The 25,321-nt window shown below is 38.9% G+C and overlaps 1 protein-coding gene across 2 annotated transcripts; it reads left to right on the top strand.

The window, feature by feature from the left end:
- ELOVL7 (ELOVL fatty acid elongase 7) lies at positions 1 to 22,666 on the top strand. Of its 2 annotated transcripts, XM_062609539.1 has the most exons (8): positions 1 to 86; positions 9,507 to 9,600; positions 11,980 to 12,170; positions 14,610 to 14,690; positions 15,098 to 15,154; positions 17,265 to 17,370; positions 20,103 to 20,239; positions 21,522 to 22,666. In XM_062609539.1, the coding sequence occupies exons 2-8, from the start codon at positions 9,537 to 9,539 to the stop codon at positions 21,723 to 21,725; spliced, it is 840 nt and encodes a 279-aa protein (XP_062465523.1). In that variant the 5' UTR covers positions 1 to 86; positions 9,507 to 9,536; the 3' UTR covers positions 21,726 to 22,666. The 2 variants fall into 2 exon arrangements, with proteins under 2 accessions (XP_062465523.1, XP_062465522.1); XM_062609538.1 differs by lacking the exon at positions 1 to 86 and having other exon boundaries at positions 9,023 to 9,600.
- The last annotated feature ends 2,655 nt before the right edge of the window (positions 22,667 to 25,321 follow it).

Genomic DNA, 25,321 nt, shown 5'->3' with positions numbered 1-25,321 from the left:
TGTCTGGCTGGCTTTGTCTGCCGCAGGTGGAAATTTATGGTCTGATTTTTCTGTATCTATTTTTCTGCAGTGCTGAATAGTTACAGGTATGTTGCCATTGATTAGTTGGAAGGTGCCTTTGGAAATAAGGCTTGTGTGTTTTTTTCCATTCCTACAGATTGTTGAGATGTTACCTGTGTAACAAGTCTTGTTCCCATTTGTTTTAAGGATCCTTTTCTGGAAGGTGAAGTCTAGCTCTGCATTTCTCTTTCTGCTTAACTTCCATGGAGTGCCCCCCACTCTGGTTATTTAATGACAATTTATGTCACTGTTCTGTTAAGTGATGGATAAACACAAACTAAGTTCTTTACAGGTCCTTGGTAGCAAACTGCTTCTACTGTAATTAATGGGATGTATGAGTTTCTCATATGGAGTTAAGTCATATGCATTCTTAACTGTTAATGAGGGTAGATGACAAAGAGCCAACTCAGTGATTCAGCTTGCTCCTGAAGGAAGGGGACAGTCACTCATGTTCCTTTGTATGTGGACATGAGTGACTTTAATTGGGCAGATGGATATAAGCAATAGTGCTAATAACCAGAGTCAGTTCTAAGCCATCCTACCCAGAGGTTCAGCAATGATACAGACTTTGGTTAGCAGTAGCGGGAAGGAGTAAAGAGAGAGAGCTTTAGACTGATCACAGATCTTGGGAACGTTAGCTGAGAATGTGTTGCTTGTGGCCTGCTTTGTTGAGTGTACTGGGAAGGTATTGATAAGTTATATGAGAATGCTTTTATCTGTCTTGTAGAATGTTGAAGAGTCTTACCAAAACATTCAAGTAACTACAGCATGTACTCAAAACAAGCAATCTCACCACCCCAGTGAGAAGAAATTAAATGTCATTAGACCTAGCCTGTGGATGCCCCTTCATTTTTAGTCTCATAAAACATAAACCTTTGTTGTCAGCCATCTTTGATGCTTTCATTCAAAGCATTTTGTTAGCATTTGCACTCCCTCTGCCTTTTGAGGGCTTACCTATAAATTGTCTTAAAAATCTAGGCTGTGCTGTCATTGCAGAGCAGGTGAGTTCCACTCCTTATCCTCTACTTCAGTACAGAGCTTTATATTCTGGTTTGCTTTGTTACTAACAATGTGTATGCGCTTTAGAAACAGTACAGCTGTAAACAAGTCTTACATTAGAGCTGTCTCTACTGTAGAGGGAAAATAAAACCCAGAATGGGTAAAGCTCACCTTATTATGAAGATGGTGGCTTGTAGGAATGAATGGGAAGTACTGGATGTAGGAGTTAGCATGGTTGTGTATCACAGCTGAAAATACTAGGTTGTGTTACTGCTGTCTAGCCCCTGCTTCTCATTTTATGAAAACCTGTTTGAAGTGACCCAAAGCTTAGTTGATCTCGTCTTGAAAGAAAGACTGAAATGCAGCAGAAAGTTTTCTAGTTACCTAATAAGCAAATAGGGGTAAGGAGAATCTATTCAAGGAGATGATTAACCTGGTTCGGATATGACCAGTTACTAAATCAGTACCTTCCCAAAGGTATTTGATAAGGGTATGATATATCAGTAGCTAATGGAAGTTGCATTAATAAAAAGAATTACATCCTACGTGAACCTTATTTTGACTCATAGGTGAAAGTTGTCATGTGATACGTGCCACAGGGCTCAATTCCTGAGCTGGTGTCACTGAGCAGGAATCAAAGGAGTGCAAGTCATGCACTGTGACCACCAAGAAGAGCTTCTGCCCTTGGCTGGGTGCAGGAGTGTCATGGTTTAAGCCCAGCTGATAACTCAGAACCATACAGCTGCTAGCTCACTCCCCCCCTTCTTCCTCCCTCTGCTCCTGCAGGGATGGGGAGAAGAATTGGAAGAATGTAACTCCCATGGGTTAAGAGCAGTCCAGTAACTAAGGTATAACACAAACCACTGCTGCTACCACCAATAATAGTAACGGTAAGGGAAATAACAAGGGAAGAGAATACAACTGCTCACCACCTGCCAACTGATACCCGGCCCGATCCGAGCATCGATCTAGCCCTTGTGGGTAACTGCCCTCATTTTATATACTGTGCATGACGTGCTGTGGTATGGAATACCTCTTTGGCTCGTTTGGGTCAGGTGTCCTGTCTCTGCTTCCTCCCGGCTTCCTCTCCTCCTTGGCAGAGTATGAGACTCAGAAAGTCCTTGGTTGGAGTAATCATTACTGAGCAACAACTAAAAACATTGGCGTTATCAGTGCTATTCTGAGGTGAAAAGTCAGAAACATGGCACTGCAGCAGCTACTAAGAAGGAGAAAAATGACTGCTACTGCTGAACCCAGGATAAGGAGCCACTCACTGCAGCGCAGGAGTAGGCAGGTGAGACTAGTTGGCTGCAGGATGTCTGGTATGCAAATGATGAAGAGTTTTTGTAAAGACAGGGGAGCACTGGTAATAAGTTCAAGGAGCTTTTTCCGCCTGCTTATCTTTTTGCCTTCCTCTGAAACATTGGGAACATGGTGAGGGAGAGAAAACTGGGGAAGATACACTTAATTTTGTGGTGTTCACGTCCTAGCTGAAACTGGGAATCTTTTTAGGGGCCTGCCCAGAGATCTTCTCATATTTGAGTTAAACTGGTAACTTGAGTTCAGGTCTTGAACTGGGTTCTCACTTACAAAGAAACTTTCTTCCTGGCTATGATTGCAGGGACTGTTTGGATTTGATGTGTCTTTTATGTGATGTAGGACATCAGTCCCTAAGATCATTTTTGCATGTGTCACTGCAACCCCTAGTGATGCATATAAGATGTTGGTGATGCCAGATCTTTTTCTGCCTCGCTGTAGCTCAATGTAATTTTTGTGGCTGTGGCTGTCATGTTGTAGAGTGTCCCATGTGGCTTGTGATGGACAGAGTGATGACTTGTGGTACAGGGTGTGAACTTCAACAGATCTAGTACATGATTGTCTATGAGTAAGCAGGACTGGACATGATAATTCTGTGTCCTTCCTACATGATTTCACTATCAGCTTAAAGGGATCTAAGACAGGATTGCTACTGTCACCTTTCTCTGTGCCTACAGCATTGCATTTCTTCTACCTCGGTGTTTACTTTACGTGAACCTCAATGCTTTTGGGTGCAGGTTGGCTGAAAAATAGCTTATTTTTCCAAAAGACTAAGCTTTGAGCTGCTGTGACACATCCTGCAGCTGCCAGACCTGCCAGCAGTGATGCTGTGGGACTGCACACTGAAGCTTCCCAATTCAGCCATTGCTGGTGATTGATCAGTGTATGTGGACCAGGAAAATGCTGTTACGATTCTGGCTGGGCATTGGGCACAGCTTCTCACAGGAAGCAGCTTTTTTGTGCCTGTTGCCAGTGTTCAGCTTTGCTATGAAGTCTACAGTGTCAGTTCTTTTAACAGTTTATAGGCAGGTGTGGAAGGAAATACAAGCTGGACTTCTTATTTTATGCAAGATCAGAATAGGAAATCCATTAGTCTGGCAGAAAAGCAATCGGGAGTGTGACTGAAATGAAACGTGTTTTCACTAGTTCTTCTGCTAACAGACGATTCACATAAGTGAATGAGAGAATTGATGCTAGTTTAAAAAGCAAATCATTAAAGAGATACTGTGTAAATAATTCAGTAAGGGTGTCTACAGAGATGTGTTGATCTGTTACTGAATACTGCCAATGGGTAATTTTACAAGTAGATGTTCTAATATAGTTTCTAAAACTCTTTAATCAGTTTTTAGCATGCCCACTTTTTTAAAAAGGAGATTATATTTGTCTTAAAATCTGCTATTCTCTCCTCCATGTCTACTCTAAAGCGTACTTGCAGAGATTGTTGATGCATTCTGGGGAGTTAGGGTTGGTGTTTTAAAATGGACTGGCTTCAGAAACAGAATTTGAAATTTAATAAAGGTAGCAACTAGTACCTCTCTCAAAATTTGGAAGTTTCTCAAAATACCTCTGCAGCATACAGTCATCTTTCTTTTGTCACTTTTGTCATCTTTTGTCACTTTTGTCACTTACTTGGGCAGAACTGCCATTTGACAGGAACAACAGTGTTAAACAGCAACATTAGCAAAGAAGAAAAGGCCACCAAATGCTGAGCAGGATGTAGCCAATTTGCCTAAGAGATGAATTTTTCAAAAGGGTGGTCGACAGAAGGCATAAAGGATGGGGAAGATAATAGAAACTTCTCTGAAGGAAACCCCTAACAACAGGAGACATCCAGCTAAGTATAAAACTTTGTGGCAGAATATAGGTGAGTAACCCGTCTAATGTAAGGCAGTTTGTATTTGTTTGCCAAATGGCATATGGAGGAATGTAGCTAGAGTAACTGCAATTATGTAAGCACACAGCCGTGGGAAATAGGAAGGGCAGAGCTGGTATTTCCCAGGTAAAGCTTAAGATACCATCTGTGAAATGTCTTGATTTAATTACCCTCTGAACTTCAAGAGCAGAATTAACGAAAGTATGCCAAGTGATTCTGAAACGTGGAAGTTTCATAACTGTGCCTGAATATGTAAGCCAGTATTACTGTCATTTCTTAAGCTAACATTTTGAAATCAGGCCTGCATGGGTCAATGTGTTCTACAGACTCTCCCCATCTTCCAGTGGTCTCTCTGGGGTGGAGGGTGCCCCCATCATTACCTACTTGCCTGCTTCTCACATTCTCCAGAGCCTTTGCTTTTGCAGTCTGCCTTGGGTGGAAATTATTCCATTGAAGTTTGAACTGTATTGTTATACAGGGGTCCCTGTAAAGGTAGCTCCTTTGTCTTACTAATAATTAGCTTAGCAAGTTCTAGTGCACATTCTTAAGTTCCCGCTGAGTTTTGGAATTTGTTTTCTGAAGTGACAGAGCTTACATTAGATTGTTTCACTTTACTTGTTTTTTTTTGTCAAGTTCCTTTGTTTGCTTGTGTTGTTCAGTTGCCATCAAAACAAAACATTTGTAGAATTATTATTTAAAAGCAAATCTTGGTATCTGTTTTAATGTTTAAAAAATGTGTAGGGGGAATAAATGAGCATCAAGAATGGCAAATATCTGTCGTGTGGGCTAAGCAAAGGAATGTGAGAAACTTCATGTTCTCATTTAAAAATAAGGAATGTTTGAGGCATACCAGTAATTCCCATAACAAGAATCACTAATAGTTTTGTGTGCTAGCTGAACTTGAGCACTTCCAGCAGCTTGTTACATACTACTTGTCATCATGAGACATTCATTCACATATAGTTTGGTGTGGTATTTATGGCATTTTTGGCTGTGTAAATGATCTTATCAGCTGCCTTTGCCTCTTCAGTAAAAGTAATAGTCCCACTTGAAATTGGTTCTGCCAAGCTAGATGCCTTAACTGCAGTTAGTGGTCTCTTTCAGCTGTCTGCTGAGCTGCAGGGGACCAGAGTCCAGCCAATTACTTTGGTCTTTTAGCATTTCTCTCCTTTGCCTCTCTTACACTCCCTATTTTTATAATGGTAAGGATACAGTTGTTTAAAGATGCCTTCAGAAATTATGTTAGTGCAGCAGGCATGAACCTAGGTGAACAATATTACTATTCCAATGGCATTTTAAAATAAAAATACAGAAAAGAAAAATAGCCCTAATTTCTTTGTAAGAGCTGAGTACATTGCATATGCTTTTGGGGTGATTTCAGGGATTGTTTTCCGAATGCATGTGCTTGAGAGAACTGCCTCTGTGTTTTAAAGAACTTTTCAAGCTAAGCAGACTGAAGTTACATGACTGCACTTTTTTAAGTTTATGTAAATTTCTTCCAATATGTCGTTTAAAAGAACCTAATTTTGAAAATGAATCTGGTTTGCGACTTCCCTAATTCTGAGAATGTGAACTTTCTAGACACTCTATTTTAAGAATAAAATTCCCTAGTGTTAGTGCATTTAAGTTGCATTTTTAAATTTTGTTAAAAGCAGAAAGTGGAATATTGGAAATAAAAGTGCTGATGTGCTGATTCTGTAAGTACATTAAAAGGTCTGAAAACTAAATATTTATTTTCCTGATGAAACTGTGGTTATACAAACGATTAATGTTCAGATGAGTTTACGTAATGAAGAAATAAAGCTGTATATTTATCAAGTGTCCTTCTCTGCCCCAGAGTCTTTATCCCTACAGGCCAAATATTTCCAGTCTCACATTAGAGGATAAGGTCTGTAGACTTCAAAACTGCTAAGTGTTATGGAAGGTTGCATTATGGTCAGAGTGTTATCAGGTTATTCCTTAACAACGTGTTGTACTGTAAGAAAGCAGTTGTTAAAAAAGGCTGTGGGATTTTTGTTGAAGCACAAGCTAATTGTTTATTTTGTGTGTGGCATGTGGGGTTTTTTTTTTATGCTTCTATTAAAAAACCAAACAAGCCTTAAACCTATTCTTTTCCAGTAGGTATGAATTTGTGAACTAGGTGTAACAGGATAAGACAAAATACTTTTCACGCTGCCCTCAACCCTACTTGTAGATAGCTAACAAACAAAGAATCCTGAAATGCTAACAGTATAATGCAAACATTTGTTCATAGAAATGGGCTTCCAAGGGAAAACTAGGTACCTGATTAAGAAAACAAGTAGAATTGTAAAGCCCATTGAAAGCAAAGTAGCAGTGTTATATATGAAAGTTGGTTTAAAATGAATCTTTTAACTGTAGAAAAGTTCTGATCAGCACTGTGTTTCTGGCAGACATTACTCCTACTCTAAAAATAGTTTTACCTTATTGTAGTTTGTTTACCTTCAGATTCAAGGTAATTGATCAGTCAGTATGTCTTTGTGTTGAGGCTGTATCTGCTTTCTGACTGGTGCATCATTCTTTCTAGGATAGCAATTAAACTGCGGAAATTTCCAGAAAAAGTTTAGCATCTACTGTGGAGCTTCCTTGCTTGGTTATGAACAGAAAAGAAACCTTGAAGGCTGAGAGCCTTGAAGGATGTCTTAGCTCTTGTGAAACATTTTAAAGGGGGAAGAACTGCAAATGCTGGAGTCAGGGAAGGTGGGACAAAGGCCTCTCCATCAGCATGGCAGAGGCTGGGAAACGTGAGGATTTGCTATTTTGACCTGCTGCCTTTCTACTAGAAGCAGAAGCAATCTGTTGGAAGTAGTCTGGTTCCGGATAAAAAGCTTGCACTAGGTCCCAGTGCCTTGCAGTCATAAGAGTTTCTGTTTAAACACTGACAGAACATTTATTGGACTCCTAACGCAAAAATAAAATGATGTCAACAAGTCAAGTGATAAATGTAAAGAATTGTGTGATTGTGAGGTTGAAGTTTTCAGGATGAAAGGTCTGCACTGTAAAAGGGAGAAAAAGTCAATCAATGCCCCAAGCTTATAATAAATTCTTTTTGAGCCAACATTCACACAGAATTTTCTGGATTTTTGGAGGCATGTTTTGAAGCAGTAGGTTACTTCTTTCATTTAGGTTTTGGTCAGCATTTTGAGCTACCTGGTCTGACTGAGTTCCAGTAACATCATCAGATGAGAGTGAGAAAACTGACTGGCAGTGAAATCAGAGAACTATTTTTATTATTGAAGAATTGATTAAATATAATGTAATATTCATATGCAGTGAATATATTTAATAAATATTGAGCCATGCTGTGCACAAGGTGTCTATAGACTTTTGTAGAATATTGTCCTAACTCCTGAACAGGGTACCTTCTATTTGCCATTTCTCATCTCTTGATAGACTGTTCTCATGAGACTCAAATGGGAATACTGGATTTTAAAGATAACTTATTGAAATCAGTGTAATTATTGAAATGAGTATTTACAAAGTACAGATTTTGTGACACTTCCCTCAGCACCAGTTACAGCTGAGATGCCTGGCTGTCATAGTTGGGCAGTCTGATATGTGTACAAAACAGGATTGGTTTTACATGTGCTTGATGTAATTTATAGTTTGGTTTATGGAGCAAAATGGCAGGGATATTTTTAATTTGTCTTTAACCATAAAATCTTTTGTGTCATGTGATTGCTGGTCCCAAAAGGAAGAGGGCCACTTAAGTTTCCATTAGAAAAGGAAGAGGATATCCCATGCTGCTTCTTATTTTGTCAGCACCTTCATAAATATAGAGCTTTGTAGCAAACATTGTAATATAAACATAGGGCATGCGAAAATGGTCAGCATAAAGGCATTGACATTGAGTTGGGGAATGCTGATGCTGGAGGATGGTATTTCTGGAAAATGTGTACTTTAAACAGACTGAGAGAGAATATTTTTTGAACACAAAATTGATGGTGGTTTCAGATGTTCATCAGACACACAGGACAGAGGTGCAAGCAGGAGAACTAGTGGCTGACAAAGTGAGAACTGGGAAAAGGTAGATCAGATGAACTCTAATGAAGGGAAGCTTGTCTGTGTTGCATCTTGTGGTGAACGGTGGGTGTTGTGTACTTTTGAGGCATCTAAAAACTCCTGTGAAGTGGCAGTGAACAAGAGGGTGCTTATAGACCTGGAGATAAGGGTGAAATTGTTTTTCGGGAGTGTTAAGGTAAGGGTAAATAAGATGACAGTGGGGAGATATGAGGAGAGATGCATTACCATCATGAGGGTAGAACTGGTTCTCCAAACCTCCATCTCCCTTAGTCTGAAGGAGATGCAGAAGGGCAGCCTGAGCAAAGGAGCTGGTTATCAAAGTGTGCTACAGCCTGGACTAACAAAGGTGTGACTAAATAGTGTGAGGATTGCACAGGAGTATAGAGGGAAATCATATGGCAAAGTGAGATCCTGAGTGGGAATAGGAGAGACACTCTTCAAATGTGTTGGGATTTTTGAAAAGTATTTTCTGGGTGGGATGAGGCAAGGGCAGGGCTGATTAGTATTTGATTTTGGAGGAAAAATCATCATTCATATAAACATACTTCTCTGAAAAGTTTTACATATGTAGGTGGTGCTGCAGGCAAACTGGGTATGCCGGATAATTCCCTTGGGTTAATGATATTACCAGTGACACTTCCTGATCCTGTTGTGGAAACAGTTGATTCATGAGGGTGTGATTTGCATGCATAGGTAATTATTGTATTTAAAAGGAGTATGCAGACATATTGGCACCTTCCTTCCTTCCCACCTACCTTAGAAATACTTCTTGGTTAGAAAAATTAAAATTTTCAACACTAAATGTTGGAAAGCTGAACTTGATCACATAACAGTGACTTGGTCTGTCAAGTGGAGATGGTAATAAAACTGAACTTAAGCAGCTGCTCTTTATATTTACCCCTTAACTGTAATGGTTAACCACAGCATGGTTTCTTGAGATAACACTTTATAGCGTGGAACCATCTTGTTTGGTATGTTGAAATTACAAAGTCATATTGTTGTACATAACAGCTCAGCTATAAATTGCCGTAAGCATAGTGTGGTATGGTCAGTAAAAGCTCCCTGATCTGTATTTCACATATGGTGCTCTGTTGGCCCCCTATAATTTTTTCTTTCTGTTTTGTGAATATCCTTTCCAAAACACTTTCTTGACCTTCATTTTATTAATTAAAAAAAAAATAAATCTGTATTTCTGTTTTGGTTTGTTTTCCTGCAGGCAGGATCATAAAATCTTAATCAAGTGAAAATGGCCTTTAGCAATCTGACATCAAAGGCTGTGCTACTGTATGATGAATGGATTAAAGATGCCGGTGAGTCATTTAAATCTTAAACTTACTAACTTTCAATAATTCTGAATAGCGATGCGTAGCTATTCCAGGTATACTGTTTATCAACTTAAAGTATCTTTGTCTTCCTGTAAGTATTTCTAAGAATTGCCAAGTTACCTATAGACATTCTGAACTATGAAGAACAGACTATTTTGTGCATTTTAAAAAAGAAAAAAACTCAAAACCCATCAAGTTCATGGGTTTAACCTTAGACTTAATTAAGTGCAGACAGTGATTTCTGGCTTACCTGAATTGTACAATTTGCATTTTTTCTGTGCTTCTGAGTGCAAAGGCTTAATTCGTCTTCATTACCAAATAATGGTGTTTTTCACTTAATTGAGCTAGGTGCGTGGTATTTTGCTTTTGCAAAGTAAAAAAAAAAAAAAATAAAAACCTTGCTAAGTCACAGTATCTAAAAAATTAATCCTCAAAGTAATTAACTCTGACACAGTTCTGTTTTGAAAAAAAATGTTAGTCTCTTATTGCAGCTGGTAACAGATATGAAGCTGTGCTTTAATGTTGTTGTTCTGTAGTTTGAATACTTGCCAAAAAAAGATGAAGATGATCTCAAGTCTGGGTTAAGACCCATCTGTCACAGTAGAAGAGGCGTGTTCCTCACTGTGGTAGGCACATAGTGACAGGGATTAGCTGACTCCTGGGGAAAACCTGAGAAGCAGTTAAGGTTTGGTAATAAAATTACAAATTTATCTTTTCCAGTACAGCTGAGAACCATTTGTCCTGTTCTGCAGAACCACAGCATACAAGTGAGAAGGGAGTTTTATCAATATGACTCCTGGGGTGAAGTGGATTGGGATAGAGCTGGGTGATGGAGCATTTCTGCAGCAGTATACATGACTTCAGAATTTGATTTCCTTGTCCCCCTGCCTAGCAGTGCTTCTGTGTGGCTTTTCATGGCATACTGCTAGTGGTGGGATGTTGTTTTGTCAGGATCAAGCTGGGAAGACCAGTGGGAAAATTTTGGTAGTACCAGTGCAATGGGTGGATGCACAAAAAGCAGTCAGTTGCGAAGAGCTGGTGATTCTCTTGCAATTCAACACATACAGGAGCCTAGTGATGTGTTTCACAATCCTTGTTGGTCTGTGGGCAGCATCACTGGGCACATGACAGACTGAGCAGCATTATAATATGTGTTTTATTCCTCAACCTGTTTTAAAACTTCCAGTGGCTGTAAACAAAATCAGAAGGTATCTTGGGTGGTATGTTGCTTGAATGGTGTAGGTTGAAAAATCACAGACTTCAGACATTTGGCCATGAATTAAGCACTTAACAAAAATTGCAGTGGTATAATTTCACCCCCAAAATGCAGCTACAAACCATGAAAGCATCAGTTTACTGAATCACTGGGGGTTGGACCGGATGACTGTTGAAGGTCCCTTCAAACCCAAACCATTCTATGATTAGTTAAGTTTGGGGTCATTCAGAAATTAATATGCCAAAAGTTGGTTTTTATAAATTAAAACTAATATATAGATTTTTTTTTTTAAAGAACATGAAGCACGAATCTGTTCTCCTGCTTATGGAGAAATATGGAAGTTTTTGATGAGCTGGGACCCAGTGATGGGCCGCAGAAGGGTGCATTGGTGTGGTGAAGCTTAGGAGTGCCTGCCAGCCTCAGCTGCAGGGAGAGGGAGTGGGGTGTACATAGGAGGAGGACTCTGCAATGCTTCTGTCTGGGATAACTGGGAAAACATTTTTGCTGTTTGGAGACTTGTAATATGAAAGTGTGTTTTATGGTGCTGTAAAGTGGTGACATATCTGCACTGAATAGGCATAAAGCCTCAAATACTAAACTATGAATACCAATTTATGGGACAGAAGGCCTTTGAACTTTAAAATCCTTTTGCTTAGTATTTTTAACATCATGTGGCTTATAAAGTTCAAGGATCTTGCAAAGTGTGGCTGCTCCCTGTGACTTGAACCCATGAAATAAGGTTCATGCTTTTCTAGAAGAATGAAATCTCACATGGAAAAGCAGCCTCAGTGATCTGCTTGTACGCTGCCTTCTTATGCTGCCCTCTGAGCCCCGTTCATGTGTGAAAGCACAGTATTTTCATGGAGAGCCCTAGTCGTGCCACTTATGATTCTGTTTCTTCTGTTCATTGTATGTGAAGAGTTGATGCAGAGAAGTGTTGAATCCTACATGTGCTAAATCTTGTTATCCAGTCAGTATGGATTTGAGATGAATGGACTCTGAAACATGATCAGTTACAATAAAAAACCATGATCAGTGAAAATAAAAAGCTATTAAGAATTAATTACCTTTATGTAGCTGGTTTAGGATTTAGTAAGTCCTGGAAAGATCTGATTTTTTGTCTTTTTTCCTTTCTTCCCCTCCTATAGATCCAAGGCTGGAAGGATGGCCGCTCATGTCTTCACCTTTTCCAACAACCTTTATCGTTGTAACCTACATTTATTTTGTCACTTCTTTGGGACCCAGAATCATGGAAAATAAAAAGCCTTTTGAACTCAGGCAGATAATGGCATTTTATAATTTTAGTGTGGTGGCCCTCTCTCTATATATGACTTATGAAGTAAGTATTACTTTTATTTGTAATGTATTTATATGTTTTGTGTTGCTAACTACTAACTTCTCTTAAATTTTTTAACAAAATTCCCACTCTGCACTTCTCAAAAAGCTATTATTCTGATTGCTGTAATTATATTCCTCCAAGCAATATACTAGACTAGTTCAGATGATACTTGAAAAAAGGGAATAAGTCATACCTAGAAGGAAAGATTGTAAAACATCATATGTGTCATCATATGTAATTTACAAAATTAAAAATTCTCATAATTTATTTAATTTCCCTGGGCTGTAGTAGGTGAAGCAGACTGTTTTCCTTAGTCTGTCGTAACTATTTCTGTCCTACCACGTAATAATCGACACCGATTTTTCAAACACTGTATCGGGTATATTTACTATCAAATAATCTTCAGATGGATCTGCCCTTAAATGACAGAAGTTAACAAAATCTAATATTCATCTTAAAAAACAAACCAAAACAACCAAACAACCCCCCCCAAAATAAAAAATTCCAAAACCCCACCAAAACAAACAAGAAATAAACCCCAAAACCAAACAAAACCCAACACCCCTCTCCCCAAAACCCAAACCATGAAAGCCTTTAGCATTAATTTTTCCCTACCCTAAATATAGCAAATATTTTTGTCTAAAAAGGAATGTTGAGATTTGCTGTAGTTCATTGCTCAAGCAAAATGTTAGACTTTGGAAAGCCTGATGAGTTTTATAGTGTTATGGATTGAATGACTTGAAAATCTTTGGTATAGACTGAAGGTACAACTTAGGTAGAATCTTTAATTTGCTACCTTAATCCTTAAGATAGCTAATGTCTGCTGAGTTTTCTGCTTGGTTGGGTTGGGTTTTTTTGGTGGTTGTTTGGATTCTTTTGTTTTGCTGTTTGTGGGTGAATATTTGGGGGTTTATTTTTTTGGGTTTTTTTTATTTTGGCTGGTTGTTCGTGTTTTGGTTGGGGATTTTTTTGGTTGGCATTTTTTTTGGTTGGCTAGTTTTTAAAGTGCAGCTATTTAGGAATAGTGTGAATGATATCTCATACATCTCTTTGGTGAAGCATCACTATGCTAGTACTGACCCTCTTTGTGTTAAATATGGCTGTGGCTATTTCAGGTTTGGCAAACTAGTAATGAAGTTGTCGGATTGCACCAAATTGGCAGGATACCTTTCTGTTAGCTTAATTTGCATAAGTTTCATCGTGATTTAACAATGAACTGTGTGACGTTTCTTTTAGCAGCACTTTAAAGGCAGTGCAGCAGCAGCTGCTTTGTGTCATGATTGTTTTGGGGAAACTGGTAGGCAAGATGTCCATGTTTGCTCTTTAGACTTTGTTTTGACAAATCACTGAACTTTTGTGATTTGGTGCCAGGTTGGTTTTGGTATAACCCTCAAAACCAAAAAACAATATTAAGCTTCTGTTAATGTTGGTACTGACACAGAATTCGATTAGTCTGCTGTACAGACTTCCATGTTACAATTTCATGAAAGAATGCTTGGATTGAATGTTGATGGATTGAATTTCTGCTATCGTTTGGTGCTCAGCAAAAAGCTGATTCTTTCCCTCTTTGGAACTAAGCCATTTGGTGGGTGCTTTAGTATTGTGCTGTCTGTGTGGTGTTTCAAATCTTGTTTTATTTAAGCAACTGATCCTTCTAGGAAGTTAAATGGACTAAACCCTTCTATCTGTTAAGAGAGCTGAACCTCCCTGCTACCATGCATGAGTGGACGATGATGATCAATGGCTGAGAAACACTTTATGAATAGATAGAAGATAGGCTAGTCCTAGTGGATGCCAAGCTTTAATTTATTCCAAGAGAAAAGATTAAATTATATTTGTTACAGACAGTCCTTTGGTCATGCATATGCTCTTGATTGTAAACCCCTAATTCTCATTGCTTATATCAGTGAAAGACTAAATGAATCATGCTGTTTAACTAAGGAAAATTTTAAAACTATGATACAAAATATACAGTTCCTTGTCTTTCATAATATCAAGCCATATTTTTCTGTTGGGCTGGTTTTCTTATAGTATTAAGATACTGTGCTAGTTTCTTTTTGGTATTAAGGTGGTTGACTGTGATAGCAATTTTCAAAAACTATCAGAATGTTTGCTTTGTTTTTGTGGTCTGATTTACACAGTAAGTTGCCTTTTTAACACTGGTTTTGAGACGCAGCTGTTTCTCCTCTTCAGTTACTAGTGCTGAAATTATGGGTGTAGAAGGAAAGTTCTTGTCTATAGGTGTGGTCCTGGAGTTAGAAATTCATTAATTTGCAACAGCAAAGGATTACTGGGTAGCTAGCCCACACAGAGGTAGGTGATTGACACAGCTGCGAATTCAACAAGTTTTTAATATTGTTTTCTGCTTCTGCTTAGTGATTGTAAAACTAATCCTGAAATAATGAAATTTTCAAATTTTTTCCCTTTTCTTTGCTCCAGTTTCTTATGTCGGGTTGGGCCACAGGGTACTCATTCCGATGTGATATTGTTGACTACTCGAGGTCACCTACAGCTCTGAGAGTAAGTTGCTAAACACAAAGCTTAATTGTTATGCTACACTGACTTTATGTTTAGAAACGGTGTTTGTACAACCAGATGCACTGCAGTAGAGTGGAATGTACTAAATGGAAATAGCCTCTTGCATAATGTGGAGCATGTGAATTAACTGGAGGGGTTTATTGTTTGGTAGAAAGAAAAAGTCAATGTATTTGTTGGCTTGTTCCTCCTGGTTTTAAAATTCCTTCAGGATTAAATGTTTTGTGTTTTTAAAGAAAAAACAGACTGTATAGTTAAATATTTAGTGCGTACCTTGTGACACTGCTTACTCATCCCACTACTTTTCTTTATATACTTTATTTTTTTATGCAGCTGCTTTGTTTTATTTATGACTCTTACAATTAAACAGTTATTGGCTTTTACTCTTGCAGATGGTACGAACTTGCTGGCTTTACTACTTTTCCAAGTTCATTGAATTATTGGACACTGTAAGTATTTGTAGCCTAATAAAGGAAGTATTGATGTTTCCTTTTCACAGTAGAACAGGTGCTGTTGGGGACTGAAGAGCATAACCTGATTTTTATTTAGCACTTCAATCTTCAATCAGTGGAATACTGTCAAGGTGTTTACCCCTACTATCTCTTCTCATCTTATTGTCCCGTTACACTGTCATTTATTGCTTGTCAGGAAAAATGTTAATAATGGAACACACCTTTAAAAACTTAGGGAGCCATGATAACTTGCCTGTTTAACAGCCGAGTACACTAACCTGTTGTGCTACGGCAGTGCTGTCTCAACACTGCAGATGAAAGAACAGCTGATCATGGTGAATCTTTTCCATGTCATCTTCAGATTTTATCTTCCACATTCAGGATATTTGCATCAGCAGCTCTGGATGCAGCATAAATTTGCCATACATACCTGCTCTGAATTCCTGTGTATATCTTGGAAGTCATGACTATAGATATGTTTGGTGTCAGGCTGGCACTCTAACCCGTTTTTTAAGTCTGAGCAGCAATGCATTGAAACAGTCTGCAGACTGCACTTGCCACCAGCAAGTGTCTGCTTCCCCTCTTCCTGAGACCAACACCTAATAGTTGGGGTTGTTCAGCCTGGAGAAGGAGAAGGCTGCGTGGAGACCTCATAGGAGCCTTCCAGTGTCTGAAGGGGGCTTACAAGGATGCTGGGAAGGGGCTCTTCATTAGAGACTGTAGTGATAGGACAAGTGGTTACAGGTTCAAACTTAAACAGGGGAAGTTTAGATTGGATATAAGGAAGAAGTTCTTTACTGTAAGGGTGGTGAGACACTGGAGTGGGTTGCCCAGGGAAGTTGTGAATGCTTCATCCCTGGTGGTGTTCAGAGCCTTGGGTGAGATGGTTTAGTGTGAGGTGTCCCTGCCCATGGCAGGTTGGTTGGAACTAGATGATCTTAAGGTCCTTCCCAGTCCTAACTCTTCTGTGATTCTGTAGTAGGGTTGGCTTAGCTATTCTCAAGCCAGCTTCAGAGTGTTGGAATCAGCTCTGATTTAACTTCTGTGGGGCACAGCAGCGGTGATTCAGGAGCTGGCTCATGAGCAGTTAGGATGTTATACGTCTTGTGAGTAAAGTTAGCCATCTAACTTTCATCTGCAAATACTCATGATTCAGTGCTGGAAGATCTTACTGACTGAGCCAAATGGAATGGTAATGGAAGGGCCAGGAATGCTAAAACTGGAAAAGCCTGACAAGTTTAGTCCTCTATTTACCTTTACTTTACTACCCGCTGGTTAGTCTGTTCCTTTTTAATAGGTCCTGGGCCTGAAATGTCTTTTTTTTTTTTTTTTTTTTTTTTAGTTTGTTTTGTTTGAATCTACCCAATCAGGTACTTTTGTCTCAGCAGCTTTTTGGATTTATTGCAAAAATAATTTCTTAGCTGTATTTAAGTCAGCTGTTCCCAAATGTTTTCCCTGACACACCAGACTTCTTTTCTGCTGTATTTATTTGCTTGCCATCTGATACTCCTTTGCATGACCTGACTTCATACAGTTTTCTTGCCTTGTCTTCCTTTTACACTTCCCTCAATATCTGTCCTTTAAAATGTGTCCCATCAATATAACTAAGAAGACGTACATATATTCAGTTCAACTTTGCCTTTTTCCAAGGACAACCAAGTCAGTGTTCATAAAAAAAGTGCGCTTTTTCTAACCAGATATTTTCTACTGTCTGTGTCTGGTGCTAGGCCTTTGGCCAATTTTCCCAAATGGCCTTGCATTAGTAGCTCAGGGGACTTAAAATCCGATGCTTCTAGATACTTCTCAATCTAAGCAAGTCCATCTTACGCTGTCTGTTGCACACGTAAGTGATGGTTCAACTTTGGACATTCGCTTTCAAACATTGCTCTGGCTTTTGAGATGCCATAGCTGAATTTTGCATACAAATTTAATTACTTTTGGAAACTAGTCTGCATCTCCTGAGCCTCAGTTTCTCCTCTTCTTCCAAGACTGTGAAGAATTGTTAAATGTATAGTAGTGGGCAGCTAGCACTAATGCATAGTTTTCTCTAAGTATGTTCAGCTTGATTATCTACTGTAACATTCTGTTCATTAAAAATCTGTTTCAGATTTTTTTTGTGCTGCGTAAGAAAAACAACCAAGTTACATTCCTGCATGTCTTTCATCATTCCATCATGCCATGGACCTGGTGGTTTGGAGTCAAATTTGCTGCAGGTAGTGGAGAGAGAGTTGAAGTTGTACATATCTTCTGATAGTAAAAGTTAACTATGCTAGACAAAAAAACATTGCAAACATTGGTGTTTTAAAATTTAGATGTCTGCAGTATTTCATGAAGCATCTGAGATCACCATAATTATTTAAATGGGTGGGGAATACTCAATTTTCCTGTTTGACAGCATTTTGTGCAGTGTTGTTTTTTCTTAGGGGTGTGAAGGGTGCAGAAGAGAACTTACATATGCAGAGATGAGACTGCAAAATCACAAGTGCTAAGGGAGACATATGAGGCAGGTGACTGTTGAAATGACATCAGAGCCATTTTTCCCCCTTTGTAGCTATTTTTGCTGGCTTCAGGTAGTGTAACTGGGGCGTATTTACATCCCATACTTTGACTTTCACAAAACCACAGAAACATTTTTCTGGATCTTACTTACTACAGAAACTTATTTGAATTATACTGAATTGAAAGTATTTGTCTACTCCCATCTTATCTTGACTTTCTCCTTTCCTGCTCTGTATGTCTGCATGCATCTTCCTATGCTGTAATATTAGTGTGCACCATTAGTAAACAAAGGTTACTGTGAGAATAGCCTGAGAAGCGCTGAGTGGAGAAATGCAGAGTCATTTAGCAGTCCATGTCTATGAGGCTGTGGGTTTGTTGGGTTTTTTTTTTGGAGTTGCCCCTGAAAAATAGAGGGTTTGTGTGTTTCTTCACTCATGTTCTCTGGCGTGTTTGGTTTTTGTTTTTTTTTTTTTTTTTTCCCAGAAAATGGGTGACAAATTGATGAAGAGAACCATTGCTTATTAAATCTGATCTGTCATGAATACAAAAGTAACAAGTGGAAGCAGCCTGTAGAATTGGTAGATGGACTCTTTTGAACATATCCAGTGTGCAGATTTTCCTAGTGTATAGAAGAATACATTTCTGCTGGATTTATTGAGTTATTGTTAATAGGGAAGCTGGTGTTTTGATCATGTCTTTTTAAAATGTTGCTGAGTAACTGGTATTTCAATTCGTTAATGATGAAATTGTGAGTAGTTTTCTCAGCACACAGTTCAGTGTGTTTGGAAAACACAAAAAAGCACAAACAACTAGCAGTTCCTCCTCTTCAATCTCAAAAAGTTTCCATTTATAGGTGATTAACTTTCTGCCTTTTATCTAGACAGTATCAATATACCAGCTACAGGCTTCTGATTTTGCATCAGGTTCAGATTTCCCTTATGATAATTTCACAAATACTTTCAGCAAAGTATGCAAGAACCATTTTGTCCTCTGCTAATAATAGTCATTTGTATATGTGCAGAGCTGTGTTTGTTCCTACAGCTGTATTGCTTATCTTTACACCAATCTTTCCAAATATTGTTCTGTTTGATACCTTAATTTTCTTTCCAAGAATTTCAGTCCTGCTGATGATTATTGTGTATTCAGTTTCATCACTATTTGTCCTTCTAAATGGTGGCATTGATCAAATTTTCAACCTGGTAAAAAAACAGTGGGTTTGGATAGAGATTTTTTTTTTTTTCCCTCTTTTTTTTTTCTCTGCTCTGATTCAAGCAGGGAATTATAAAATGGAGCTTATGTATGGTGGTGCTTTTTGAGGCATATTTTTGTACTGTTAGTTGGGTGTTCTTTCCTTTTGTTCTGATTTATCTATTTGTTTTTATTTCTCAATACTCACTATGCAAGCCAAAAGAAGTACATATATTTGAATTGTAAGACACTTGAATTATTTTTAAAAATATAAATAGCTAAGTTTCAAAGAAAGTTTACAATCACGGCAGGGGGAGTTATGGTCTATCAAGATGGAAGATTAGTGTGAGCTACTAAAATCACAAAAGATGTTTTCTTTTTAACTTGAATGATACTTAATGGAAAATTGGCTTTTTTTTTTCTTTTCCCTCTCTCTAAATATCTGTTTTTCTGTCATCTTGCTTTCTTCTGATGCTCAGTATTTTCATGTTCATATTTCTCTTAAAAATACTTTGCTGGCTGCTGCTTATTGGATCATTACCTATAATTTCTTGTGTTCATTAAAATAACACAATTTTGAGCAGGATCATTTAACTCCATAGTTGATCCAATGGAAAAGGAAAAGTATTTCTTTACTTCCTTTGTGAAATGTTTGTATCTTACCCGTTTCAGTCATGAGTTTGCCATAAATAGGGCTACTTGGTCTTACATTTCCTTTTTGCTCTAAGAATACTTTTGTGGTGGATGGTGGGTTTATGAGATCCTCACTTAGGTCAAGATTCCAAAAACTTACTATGTGAAATTGTGATTCTTTCCCTGGGAACCTGGAAATCTGTGTTGGGGAATGAATTATTAGTTACCCTTTAGAGTTCTGGAAAGTTCATTGTGATGTCTAGCAAATAGGTATAAAACAGGTGTGAAACACTGTTTCTACTATATTCTCTGAATCTCCATCATGTATATGTTTTAATAAAAAAAAAATTTAAAAAGTGAACCAAAAGAACAAAAAATTCCACTAAAATCTTTTACAGATAATTCAATCACCTTGGTTTTCTTGCTGTTTTGGAAATGCTCAGAAACTGATACAATCCCATAGAATTGGTGTCAACTCAGTTCAAGTTAAATACCTTGTGGGTTAATCAAAGCCTGTAGGGTTTGTGGTACATGGTTTTCCTACCCCAAAACAGCACTAGGACCTGAGGTAGCTTTTTAAATACCTGATGCAATAATACTGGTACTGTGTTTGTTTTTATTGCAGGTGGTTTGGGAACATTTCATGCGCTGCTAAACTGTATTGTCCATGTTGTCATGTACACGTATTATGGAATCTGTTCTTTGGGACCAGCCTATTATAAATATTTGTGGTGGAAAAAATACATGACCACTATGCAACTTGTGAGTAACTTGTTTGATATAAACACCTCTCAAAGCTGATTGTAGCTAACACAGAATTAATGCAGTACATTTGTACTTTAGTTATGTTCATGTGTGTAGCTTACAACTGGTACAAGGTTTACCTGTGTTTTGAGTGAAACAAAAGTGAGCTCTCCTCAGTTATATACTTAAATCTGCTGACTTCAGTATTCAGTATAATCACAGATTTAGACACATGAGCTTTTCAGGTGTGCAGTGCTTGGTAAATATATTTACAAAACTCATTGCCTGTATGAAAATGATTAGAACATAGTTTACACCAAGGAAACAAAACTGATGTACAGACTACATATGGCTAGTAGTAACAAAAGGGAAAAAGAAGTATTTCTTAAGAATTTCATGTCTGTTCTTTTATAGAAAATGTGTGATTAGAGGACTTGCTTCTCTTTAACTCAGAGCATTAAAACTCTCCCTTTCAGTAATTACAGTAAGTGTTTTATTAGCCTTAGATCACTTTCAGAAGGTTACCACTCTGGGTGCTTTTTCATTCCTGGCCTTTTTAATAGCTGAATTTTCAAAATTCAGCTTCCAGCTAAACAATTAGTTTGGCCCGAGCAAGGATGCTGATGGAGGAGGGAAAGGAGCAGGTAGAAGCAGTCATGGCTGGCTGCTTGCACCAGGTCTGGTGGTAATAGAATAGTTAATGTAACCAGATGAAACCGAACAATTAAGCTTGAATATTTATAGCTTAGTCTTTTTGTCTTGGAAAAACTACCAGTGGATTATTAACTTTGAGTTCATGTGGAAACTTTTATTTGTAATTGTCCATTAAATTGTTCTTTGGGACCTGAAGAATTCCGTGTCGCATGGTAGTATGTGGGCAAGGTGGGAATTCATGTTCTGAAATCCTGTAATTATTGTCTTTTCATGTGTTTTTTTTTTTTTGGTCAGGTGGGTTTTTTCTGGCTAATTTTTCTAAAGGAGCCTCCCATTCTCAACTAGTCAAACGCTATCTCCCATCTCTTGTCTTCAGAACTGGCCAGGGCAGACTCCCATTCTCCTAGTATGGGTTTCTCAGTGCTGCTTATAATTCAGTTTGTCGCAGGACTTCTCTTTCTTTTCTATATGGAAGTGTTTTTCAGTGAAGTAACATTTGGAAGAGGGGCTTTAAAGGTTCATCTCAGTCAGTTTTAAAAAGAGCTCTCCCCCAAGGCATTCTGTTCTTCCTTAGGCAAGTTGTGCTTCTGTAGTAAGGCTGATATTTATTTAAAAAGTATTTACTTTCTTCACCTTTTTTCTCCAGGTCCAGTTTGTTTTGATTACAGGCCATATTGCACAAATCTACTTCATGGATGATTGTCCATACCAGTATCCAATTTTCATGTTTATTATCTGGGTGTATGGCTCTTTGTTTTTGGTCTTGTTTCTCCACTTCTGGTACCACGCTTACACAAAGGGAAAACGACTACCAAAAATGGCGAAAAATGGGATCAGCAAAGATCAGTGAAACACACTCTCATCTCTAACATCAAGAAAGTGTATTCGTCAAAGTAGAAACTGCTTGACAATCGAGATACTTAGGTGCACACACTACATGGTGTATATTTTGTATGTTTTCGTCCAAAACAGAATCTGTATTTTTACCATAAGTTATTTGGGATTCAGAATTTGGGGGATGAGGAAAGCAGTGAGGATCTCTAAAGGATTTTTTTCAACATCTTGTTCATGTCTGTTGTGTAAGAAATCAATGGATAGATGATCTCTAGAAGATGCTTGAAAATAACAATGTTCACTGGGGAAACTAAAATGTGTATGACGAGTACTGAGTACTTTGAACACTGAGAGAAAAATATTGCTTCACCTTAAATGTTGTGAGTTGCTGAGACTGTAAGCTGCTTTTTATTAAAAGAATGAACCTTCAGTAAGTACCTTTTACAGAATCTCAAGCTTATTATTAATAAAGTTAATACATAAACATTGCTACATCTGTTTACAAACTGTATAACTTTAAAGGAAGGATTGTATGCTAATCTGTCAAGGTATCGTGTTTCATTTGAAGATCATAGATTTCTGGATATACTGTCTAAGGTAACTTAATTCACTTAATGTTGTACTCACAAATATATTGTTCTGAATACTGGAAACCTGCTGATTTGAAGATTATCTGAACTGTCTTATAGTGTGATAATCAAAAAATCTTACTGACTTGTTCACCAAAGTAGCCTAATGTACTTACTATTCAATGTATCTACGGATATATTTTGATATTGGTAGCTTAGGCTGTTTAGGGAGGAAAATAATCTTGTCATTCAGTAGCTAGAATCTTAGTTGTTGAGTAAGTTTAAAAAACGTACTTTTGATTGAAGGCTGAGTATCACATAGCATGATTTGTACTGTGTCTACTTTTTTCCATTTCCATTATGTATTGAAATACATGCCTACAAAGATTTTTGCTGGTCTTTTTTTTTTGTTTTGTTATTGTTTGGTTTTAACCACTCAAGGTTAAAGTTTCTCTATTAATAGCACCAGTTACCTTGTCCAGAACAAGGCAAAAACGTATGTGCCATTCTTTGGGCTACTGAGAGTGAGACAGGCAGTGGTGGCTGGGCACGACTCCAGTCTCTGTGGAATTAACCAGTATGTTGCTTTCCATGCTTAAGCAGCTTGTCAGGGTCACACATGTATAGAAATCAAAGGACCTAGCTATTTGTATGAAGTTGCATTTGTACTGTATAAATTTATTAAGGAATTGGTGCATGCAACAGACCTGCAAATGTGGAGTTGAAGGTGTTCAATGTTATCTTTAAAAGTACTGTTTTCTATTATGTTCACTAAAAACGGAGAAGTTTGTTCTGTGCTTGTTCTATCTGTGGAGTATTCGAACACCCAAAACTTTGGGTCAGGTTTTAATTACCTATGTGTTGTACAATTCCAAGAAAGTCAGTTTTGTTACCTGGATACTTTTATGGGGATACTGCCATTTATGGTGCACTGTTAATGCTAAAAGGATTTAAATTTTATCTTGGACATGAGTTGCAAATGATTTATTATGAGATTATATACAAGTTGTCTTTATAAAACAAATAAAAAATAATTTATATTTTAGCTTTCCAGTATTTAATCACTGTAGCTATCAGCTGCCGTGGCAGGTTGAAATTAGATCCCAGAAAGGATTTGGATAGCAGATGTATATTTTGACCCCTGAATTTTAGATGCTTGATCCCAGAATTCTCAGTGCAGAGTTTAGGCTCCCTGTCAGTGCATGCAAAGAGGTGCTGTAGCACAGAATCCAAGTCAGCTAGGGTGCTGATCAGGGGCCGTACATGTTTTCAATGGCAAATGCCATAATTGACTCAAAGTCTCAAAGCCTACCACCCTCCAGCCTGTGTATATATGCCTGTGGCTTCCAAAGTAGGGAGTGATCTTAGGATGGAGACCTATTGCTGTTTTTTAAAGCAGCCTGAAAGGATTTTCCTGATGTATTTTTAAAGCTTGAAAGCTGCTTTTTTAAATATAATTTGTTAACTCTGTACTAATGACGAAAGTGAGACAGTTTGGTTCCTTTAGGCCTTGAGCCTGTGGGTTCAAACATACTTGGGAAATGCAGGGCTTTCGACTGAAAGGCTGTAATAGCTGCTCTGCACTGTAACATGGATGATGCTCCACTGCTCGTTCTGGGGGTGTGGTGGGTTGACCCTGGCTGGGTGCCAGCTGCCCACCAAAGCCACTTTATCACTCCCCTTCCTCAGCTGGACAGGGGGAGAAATATAATGAAAGGCTTATGGATGGATACAAGGAAGGGAGAGATGGGGAGATCACTCAGCAGGTAACCGTCATGGGCAAAATAGGCTTGACCTGGGGAAATCAGTTGAATTTATTACCACTCAAATCCGAATAATGAGAAATAAAACCAAATCTTAAAATACCTTTCCTCAACTCTCCCTTCTTCCTGGACTTCACTTTACTCCCAATTTGTTCTACCTCCTCTCCCCCACAGCAGGAGGATGAGGAATGGGACTGTGATCAGTTCATCACACAGGAGAGGGCTCCTCACACTCTTCCCCTGCTCCACTGTGGGGTTCATCCCACAGGGATCAGTCCTCCATGAAATTGCCAGTCCTTCCCACAGGCTCCAGCTCTTCATAAACTGCTCCAGCGTGGGTCCCCTCCATGAGTGCTGTCCTTCAGGAGCAGAGTGCTCCATTGTGGGTCCCTTCCCATGGGGTGCAGCCCTTCAGGAGCAGACTGCTCCAGTGTGGGTCCCTTCCATGGGGTCACAATTCCAGTGTGAGCTCCTCTATCCAGGGGGCCACAGCTCCTGCCAGGAGCCTGCTCTAGCACAGGCTTCCCACAGGGTTGCAGCCTCCTTTGGGCATCCCTCTACCCTGGCATAGGGTCCCCATGGTGCAGGTGGAGATCTGCTCCTCCATGGGCTGCAGGGGCACAGCTGGCCTCACCATGGGGTGCACCACGGTGCTGCAGAGGAATCTCTGCTCTGGCACTGGAGCACCTCCGCACCTCCTCCCCTCCTCCTGCACTGGCCTTGGTGGCTGCAGAGCTCTTTCTCACACGTATTGTCACTCCTCTCTCTGGCTGCAGTTGCTCCTGCGCAGGAGCTTTTTCCACTTCTTGTGTTGCTCCAGAGGTGCTACCCCTGTCACTGGTTTGGCCTTGGCCAGTGGTGGGTCTGTCTTGGAGCCAGCTGACATTGGCTCTATTGGACATGGCAGAAGCTTCTGTAGACCCCCACTACCAAAATCTTGCCATGCAAACCAAATACGAGAGGGAAGCAGGCATTTCTTCTTATTCTTACAGATGATTCCTCCCACGCTGACAGGGGAAGTCCTAATTCTGGTCTCTGATTTTACAATTTTCCACCCCTCTTCCACCCCTCATTGCTACAGGGAGGAGTGCATCCTGCAGCTGGGTGTGGGGGGCTGGATGTGCTGTTTGGGACCTATGTCTGCAACTGATTGCTCAGGATCACTGGGGCTTAAGTAGAAGCTGAAAGTAAACACAGTCAAAAGTAAGGATCTCTGCGCATGGGCAGGTGCTGAACAGAAAAGAGCCAGGAAAAGCTTCTGAGTCCAGCAGTTGTACAAT

The sequence above is a fragment of the Pezoporus occidentalis genome, unplaced genomic scaffold (genome assembly GCF_034315485.1).
Source record: "Pezoporus occidentalis ecotype Australia unplaced genomic scaffold, CSIRO_AGI_Poc_V1 ctg139, whole genome shotgun sequence".
Lineage (NCBI taxonomy): Eukaryota > Metazoa > Chordata > Aves > Psittaciformes > Psittacidae > Pezoporus > Pezoporus occidentalis.
The sequence above is the reverse complement of the archived record's forward strand: the minus strand, read 5'-3'. Positions and strand labels throughout refer to the sequence as shown.

Excerpts from the sequence above, each read along its gene's own strand:
- ELOVL7 (XM_062609539.1), top strand. The coding sequence starts at position 9,537 with ATGGCCTTTAGCAATCTGACATCAAAGGCTGTGCTACTGTATGATGAA. Across the intron at positions 9,601-11,979 it reads TGAATGGATTAAAGATGCCG|ATCCAAGGCTGGAAGGATGG; the intron begins GTGAGTCATTTA and ends CCCCTCCTATAG. Across the intron at positions 12,171-14,609 it reads CTCTATATATGACTTATGAA|TTTCTTATGTCGGGTTGGGC; the intron begins GTAAGTATTACT and ends TCTTTGCTCCAG.